The following is an 8,351-nucleotide window of genomic DNA, read 5'->3' as shown; positions in this document are numbered from 1 at the left end:
GTACCATGGCATGGCCAGCATGGGACGGAGGGGATTGTGCGCCCCGTCCGGACAGCATCACACATCTGCTCTGCAAAGGCACAGATCTCCCCGGTGCTCGGTGAATAAAAATAGCAAGTACAACAAATAAAAAACGGACTTTTGTGATCTAAAAAAAGAGATCTGGGCAAAGCTAAGCTCCTCATTCAAACGAAAAATGTATGATAAGCCTATCTGTATCATTTCAGAACTATTTTTTAAAAAGTGTCCGAAAAATAAAATTAGTCTTCGAACATTATTGGCAACGGAAACGGGTCGGCTTAACTTACAGGAGCAGCGGCTGGATTTCCATCCTGCCCTTGGACAGTTGACCAGTGAAATAGCAGTGGACCAGTGTCACGTCCAGTCCCAGTCTCAAATGGTCACAGTCCGTGGACTGGACGCTGCTCAGCTCTGCAGAGGACGTAGAAGAGCAAGAAGAAAAACAGGAGCAAAAAGAAGAAAAGGTAATTTATGATATAGGTTATTTGTTGAAAAAACACTTGCGTTAAATTTCCACATCACTAAAATAAAAATTCCAGCATGTGATTGTTAATTGAAAGTTATCACATAAAATATATATATATAAAAAAAATGCATGCGTGCACGTGTACATGCATATAAAACTATAAAGAGGCAACTCGGTTTAAAGAAATAATGAAAATTAAGACGAGATATTTTTGTACGTACCCGTCGTCCTGTGTATTGTTGAGATGAATCCAGGATGGAGCAGCAGGCACATGAGTCTCTTCTGTGTTTGCCAGGGAGGGGTGTGCTGCCTTTTCTGGCCAGCCTCTGCCAAACCGGGGTCAACGAGGGAGCAAAAAATAAAACAAGACCCTTTTCTTTCGTGCCTTCTTTCTCTTTCCCTCTTACCTTTTACAGTCAACACCTTTTTCTTTCTTTCTCTCATCCGGTCCCCTTCTCTCTCTCTCTCACTCCCGTACATGACGTAAGATCAGCTTTGTTTATTTGCTCCCCTTATTGGAACAGACTGATATTGAAAATAACTAATTGGCAGTTAACCAGTATGGTAACTAACATTGCGTGTTGCAAGAACTGTTGGAGACAAATGATAGTAGTAGCCTATTTCTTTAACAGCAAAACTAACTTTTCTTATATAAAAGTTGTCAGAACAAAGTTTGACAAAGTGTTTTAGAATCATTTAAAAGAAATAATGTCACACAGGAAGAGAGATGTCGGTGCAAAGCACACAAAGGCGTCTCTGTCTGATTGACCAACATATTATCAGTGTTTTACAGCGCAGAATGCTGTTTGTGTTGTCGTGTCTGGAGGTTTAGGCTGTAAGTAAACGGAGAAGACGCTAAATGCTCGATGTGCATTCAGAGCTGTTGTCCCCTGCTGCTCGGAACATTCAGCAAGCCTTCGGATATACACACAATTACGGCAGGTGAATAAACTTCTTTGGGGGGTGTTAATTACATGCTTAACGTAAACAAAAGCCATGTAAAAGAATGTGAATTAGCACTGTTTTTCAACCCTCAATCCCCATTCAGGTTTTACATTTCACCTCTAGTCTTTTCTAAGAGTGATTTCCGAATTGCCTGCAAGGGCTACTCCTAAACAAGGCTCTTCCAAAACATAATGCTGGATAATACCTGCAGCCTTGGCTTGAATGGTGATCACCTAAATTGGTGCACAAGGAACCCAGTCAGGTAGGAGGCTTTGCATATTCGCAGTAGTGCTGCTAAGCCTGCACTTAATTTTGGGGTCGCGCCTGCATGTGTGTGTGTGTGTGTGTGTGTGTGTGTGTGTGAGAGAGAGAGAGAGAGAGAGAGAGAGAGAGAGAGAGCGAGAGAGCGAGAGAGGGAGAGAGAGGGAGGCGGGGGGGGGGGGGTTTAAGCTGGCGAGGTTAGTTTTAACACCAGCATGAAAATACCATCCTTTCCTTCCAGTCCACAGAGCTTTCCAACGAGACCAATTCAAGTGCCACTTGGAATTGGTTCTCTTGAGGTTCATATAGCAGCGCAGTGGACAGGTTTGATCCGATACTACCCTACCCCCTCACACATGCGCGCGCACACACAATCCCAAAAGACACGCGCAAACCAAACGCCTGACCCTGCAACAGGATCATCACAACCCCTGCTCTGTATCACATACACCTACAGACACTAGCACAACACGCATGCACCCATGTGGCTGCAGAAATTAAAGTACCCTTTTGCCCAAAACAAACATGCGTAAAAGTGCGCAAACGTGCGTAATTGCACGCTCGCACCTGCAGTTGTTAAAGTATGTCAGTTAAGGTGAAACGGTGAACATAAACAGTTAGCACTGACTGTGCATGCATGTCAAGCTGGTCTACTCACTGTCCCTCCAAGCTTGAAGTCGGTGGTCTATCTGGCTAGCCCCGGAGAATGTGCAAATCTGAGGGAGGGAGGGAAGGAAAAGTTTTGAATTCCTGAATGATTTTGTAGAAAGGCGGCTTAGGATCATTATGTCAGCTTTATTGAGGGCGGATTAAGCGGAGTCTAGATGCTACGCCTTGTACATGGCCCTTTCACAATGTGAGCACTGTTCGTGTTAGAGTGAACTCACACTATTTTAACACCCTATAAGCCTTGTCTAAATATGAAGCCGTTTTAGCCATAAACATGAAAATCACACCGCCGCGGCTACTGCTGTAAGCCGAATCCTGTGACTGAATGTGGACATTGATCATGTCCTTACCACTAGATCAAATACATGAAAACTGCTTTTATGTCCCCATAAGCTTTCATGTTGCCATTTGATTGTAACTCCAATACTAATGGTATTAATTAGAGAGCTGGACTATAAAAAACCTCGTGATAAACTGGTGGCATTAAAAGGGTGATGCCATTGGCAAATTAGTTTTCGAACTGAAACGCTATGATCTTTGTTTAATCAACACAACGCTGCGCATCGATATTCATTTGGAACAATAAATTGTGTTGGATGGAGGAGGCAGCGGACAGGGGGCCAGGGCTGGGGCCAGGGCTGCGCCCAGCGTCCCGAAGCAAAGGCCGGGGACAGCAGGAGGGGGAGCGGCATCACACTGCAGCCTACACCGGACCAGCACCCACCAGACACAAAGTGACCACACACACCAGCGAGCCCGAGTAAAGTCATGCGATTTTTTTTTTCTTTTTAAATCATCGACGGATCCAAGGCAAAAGCCAAAAGCTTATAAGATTGTGTCATATTTTGATCTTTTAAAAAACAAGAAAATGGAAAGTGATAACATATGAAAAGGAAATACGTAGACGACTCTAACGCCTTCCATTTCCCTCACACAAAAATTAATGGAGTGATAAAAAAGATTAAAAAAATGAAGTAGAGCTACAGGAAAAACTGTACGAAAATAATGTGCAAATTGACTCGCTTCAAAACGTGTATTCCGGAGTTGCAGTCATTGGTTGTCCATTTGTCACCCTTTTAAAGCTCCCTCTGCCTCCCTCCCTCCCTCCCCGTCTCTGCTAAGCATCTCCAGTCTACATATCTTCTTTAGCTTTAACGAGCCTCGTTAAGATCGCAATAATATTCCACCCTCTAATTGCTCATTCCATTCAGCAGATAGGCGAGCATTGGCTTGTGCCTGATGCGCGCGGTGCGGTGGGAGGGTTGCTGTGGAGATCGGAGACTCTGATAACCCCCCGTGCGTGCTGCACAAGTGGTGAAAGCCTCGCGCTACGTACTGGCTAATGATTGGCACGCTTGACAGTGATTGGCAGGGCTGCCATGACAACGCTACAACGACACCAAGAAGACCAATAGAAAAGGGAAACAAAATGTTTCAATGCTACACTCAACGGCGGATTTAGGGGGGAGATATTATGAGGCTGGTGTCATTAGGCGATAGCCATTGAATCATTCAATCTTTTTTACTGGCCGTATTTTTTCGGTTTTTCCTTTTTCTTGATAAATTTCTTTCTCTCTCAGGTCATTTCCATGGTTTTCAGATCCCCTTTAGAGCTTTATCCCTCCCATTTCTTCCTGCCAAACTTCGCTGATCGCCCTGTGCTCCTGGCGAACAGCGCTCCCACCACCAGGTCTCCAGAAGACTTGTCCATGTTTCAGCTACCGACCCTCAACTTTTCCCCGGAGCAGGTGGCGAGCGTCTGTGAGACGCTGGAGGAGACCGGGGACATCGAACGGCTGGGCCGCTTCCTCTGGTCCCTGCCTGTGGCTCCGGGAGCGTGCGAGGCGATCAACAAGCATGAGTCCATCCTGCGCGCCCGGGCCGTGGTGGCGTTCCACACGGGGAATTTCAGAGACCTGTACCACATCCTGGAGAACCACAAGTTCACCAAGGACTCGCACGGCAAACTGCAGGCCATGTGGCTGGAAGCGCACTATCAGGAGGCCGAGAAGCTCCGCGGTCGTCCCCTCGGACCGGTCGATAAGTACCGGGTGCGGAAGAAGTTTCCGCTGCCTCGGACCATCTGGGACGGCGAGCAGAAGACGCACTGTTTCAAAGAGCGGACGCGGAGCCTGCTGAGGGAGTGGTACCTTCAGGACCCATATCCAAACCCCAGCAAGAAAAGGGAACTGGCTCAAGCCACTGGACTCACTCCTACACAGGTCGGAAACTGGTTTAAAAACCGGAGGCAACGAGACAGAGCCGCGGCAGCAAAAAACAGGTTGGTGATATTTGTCCTTACTGTCAAAACACAGCAATGTACAAAAGTGTGTGTAAAATGCATACATTGAAAAGACAAAAAGGAGATTTTACTAAACATGTAGTCATGTTTACGGAAAAAGACTGTCTAGGAAAAGGACGAGTCTGTCTGGCAGGGGGAGGGAGGGAGCAGGCTGCGGCGACATTTTTGTTATGAAGTGAATTCAGGATGGACATCGAAAACACAATTTATGCTGTTGTGAATATCTCAAACTGTCTTTTAAAAATACAAGATGTTTTTGTTTTTCATTTAGAAGAGCTTTTAAAAATATTTTCGCCAGATATGTAAATTAACGTTGCGGTTATTTTGAACAGAATGTGGAATTATCAGAACAGAACAAAACACTATTACAGTTAAAACTCAAGTTTAGAGTTCAGATAACTCTGAATAATAATAATAAAATAATAATAATATAATCACAAACAAGAATCCTGTTATACCGACGAGGCGATTATTGCGTAGTTTAAAAAACATAGAAACAGCTTGTTTATGTTTTACGTAAGAGTGAAAGCATTGTAATAAATGACAAAGAGTGCTGACATTATAAATATAAAGACGTTACCGGACTCCACTTATTTATAGTATAACCATTATTTAAATGATTATCATGATGATAGTGTAAACAACTCTTATTTGTAATCAGTAAAAGTAAAAGGTAAAAAATAAACAGGGCTGGATACGTCTTAATATTTCCTTAGCCAGAAGTCAAATTGTTTTATTTACACTTTTAAATAAATTTAAACTTGTCATGTTTTGCAAATAATTTTAAACATTATTGTGTTTGCTACCGAAGCTATGTTATGATTTATTAAAGCTACAAAGCGTAAATAGCTAAATTTATCATGTAGCCTACCATGGTGCATTTATCATTTTAACATCACATGGTACTTAGTATTGGTCGAGAAGATTATCTCAAAGGATAATAGAGATATTATTTATATTACTTGACTAAAATAAGCATGCGTATCCAAAAGCATTTGAAGAGGCTGTATTCATAACATTAAGTGTGGTATCATTCCATTGAAATGCTATAATTGATTAGAAAATACCTCGGCGAGTACTAAGCCATATGAACACTATTCTAATCTTTTTGCTAAATGAATAGATATATTTCCAGTCTGATATTATCTCTGTGATGGAGTTATTACCATGAGTGGATTGGAGATAAACATTTAGGATGATTGGAGTAACCTGGATCTCGACGTCACTCATTCATGCACTTCTACTTCCATCAGACTGAAATACATCTGTGTCAAAGCCTCACGACATTTTGCGTTTGAATCAAGGCCTATATTTTATTTGAACAAATAATAATACTTTGCTTATGAAACTGCAGAGTCATTGGGCTTAATAAGAATAATAAAACTCTGCAATACTGAAGAAAAATAATAAATGTAGAGAGCATGCTGCTACAAGCAGAATAAAAACAGAATAGCTACAGACTGTTGCTGTAAAGAATGCCATCAAACTGCTTTTATAAAAGACATCAAGTTGTATTTAAAGTTTTTTTTTTTGCAGTGATATAACACGTAATTAAATCCCAGATTGCTGACTTGCAAGTTGACGATGCCTACTTTTGTAGAAAAACAAACAAAAAAACCCCATCACATTTCTTCCAACATTTGGTAGTCTAAATGGTGCTGTGTTTTGTCCCCTGAAAGCTGGCTATTTGATAAAAGCATGCATGCATGGCTGGGGCCGGCAGGGGGAAAGAAAGGCGAGTTGGAACCCCTATTTTGCAGGAGGAGGAGGGGAAGGGGGACATTCTCAGGTCTAATTGCTATTTCACTCATTTTTTTCCTTCTTTTTCCCTCCCCTCCTCGCTTCTTTTCTTCTCCAGGCTCCAACACCAAGCAATAGGACCGAGCGGTATGAGGTCCCTGTCAGAGGCCGGCCTCACCCCTCACAGCTCGGCAGAGTCGCCTTCAACCGCGGCCAGTCCGACCACCAGCGTTTCCAGTATGACAGAGAGAGTTGATACTGGGACGTCCATCCTGTCCGTCACATCCAGCGACTCGGAGTGCGATGTATGATACGGAGAAAAAACACACACACATAAACAAAGAAAAAGAGAAATATTTACAGGGAAAATGGACCTGAGAGGAAGAAAAAAAGACTTATGAAATATCGCGGATGAAAAAAGGACCGATTGATATAAATATTAAAATAAAAAGAGATAAAAGCACGTCGTTTTTTTTTTTTTTTTTATTAAAAAGCGCTTTCAAAGGACCCACGCCTCCCCCTCCTCTTCATACCCCCCACACCACCACCACTACTACTAAACTACTTGCATGATGTCATTTTATTTTTTATTTTGTAATCAGGGAGAATAACCTGAATGCAAGATTTTCCATCAGGAACATCGATCAGAGGGAATAAAAACAGATCGTCTTGGTGTTCGTCGCTATTTTTTTTTTCCTCATCTCCGTTTTTTTTGTGCTGATGATGATGGTGATGATAATGACGGCGAAGCAGCCGCCATGCAGACAAGATGCAATCCTGTTTTTACTTTGTGTTCATCAGACAATCATTTTAAGTCGTAAGCACCTTTTTAAATACACTTCTGTCACTGCCTGTGTGGGGTACATGGTCAAAAAAAAAATGTCGAACGGAATCGTCATGACTGTATAAGATTTTTATTTTTATTTTCAAAATTTTATATTGAATTATGTATATCTCAAATAATGCGATCATTCTCCCGGTCTGTAATATACGTGTAGAAATATGCTTGTACATAATTATTGCTCTCCCCCGTCTCATCCTCTTTTCTATCCCTTCCTCACTTTTCTTGACTTGGTGTTCCTACATAAAATATTTGTCAAAACTTACAACTGAAGTGCTCTAGGCGTTTTTGTTGTTTTTTTTTTTGGGGAGGTGTGGGTTTGATAATGACATATGTTACCAGTCACAGTTATGCAAAGAAAAAAATATATGAAAAGTGAAATTGCTTGTTATTTCTACATTTATTCAAGTCTACAGGCTGCCCCCATCATCTCCTCTCTGCCGCCCCAGGGTCGCTCAAAGCGCTTACTTACATTCAATGTTTCTTTCTCGCGTGGTTATTATGTTAATGTACCATACATTTCTAAATCAAATACAGTATTCAATTTGCTATACCTCTTTGCATGATGTCTGTCTCTCCATCCGATTAGGGATAAGGACATTGATAAGTGGCTAAACACATGTTCATATTGGGTCATTTGGATTGTGGAAGCATTAATGCTCATCATGGCTTATGCGTTCCCGTACCAGGTTAGCACTCAGCAGGCTGAACTCACCCAAAATAAGTTTGGTTTTATTTCCGGAACAGAGTTGACTCGGGGTTTAGAGACTATTCATCATATTGGTGTAAAATGAAACGCAAATGAATGCTGTAATTAAAATGTTTTAGATTTTATTTTCCAGATGTCATACTTTACCCCTTTCTGAATTCATTAATACACCCCATGGTTCAAATCTATGTGATGTAGGTAAAATCGCCCAGTATATAACTGCCTCATACACAAATTCTGGCAAACGTCAACGTCATGCAGCACTTAAAAAATGTGAGTGCTATTTCCCCTTTTGTTTACCGTTGCTAGTGAATACAGAAATTAAGTAAACGCGCCATTAAATGGGCTAATCACGATGGGACTCCTCCCCTGTCCCAATCTCCCATTGTGGCCCGCT

General features: G+C 42.1%; 1 protein-coding gene across 1 annotated transcript; it reads left to right on the top strand.

The window, feature by feature from the left end:
- Positions 1-3,698: 3,698 nt before the first annotated feature.
- Positions 3,699-7,513, top strand: six3a (SIX homeobox 3a). The gene is made up of 2 exons (XM_039784174.1): positions 3,699-4,643; positions 6,523-7,513. The coding sequence occupies exons 1-2, from the start codon at positions 3,952-3,954 to the stop codon at positions 6,713-6,715; spliced, it is 885 nt and encodes a 294-aa protein (XP_039640108.1). The 5' UTR covers positions 3,699-3,951; the 3' UTR covers positions 6,716-7,513.
- The last annotated feature ends 838 nt before the right edge of the window (positions 7,514-8,351 follow it).

This window comes from Perca fluviatilis, chromosome 19 (genome assembly GCF_010015445.1).
Source record: "Perca fluviatilis chromosome 19, GENO_Pfluv_1.0, whole genome shotgun sequence".
Taxonomy (NCBI): domain Eukaryota; kingdom Metazoa; phylum Chordata; class Actinopteri; order Perciformes; family Percidae; genus Perca; species Perca fluviatilis.
The sequence above is the reverse complement of the archived record's forward strand: the minus strand, read 5'-3'. Positions and strand labels throughout refer to the sequence as shown.

Coding starts and splice junctions, on each gene's coding strand:
- six3a (XM_039784174.1), top strand. CDS start 3,952: ATGGTTTTCAGATCCCCTTTAGAGCTTTATCCCTCCCATTTCTTCCTG. Junction 4,644..6,522: donor GCCGCGGCAGCAAAAAACAG/GTTGGTGATATT, acceptor TTTCTTCTCCAG/GCTCCAACACCAAGCAATAG.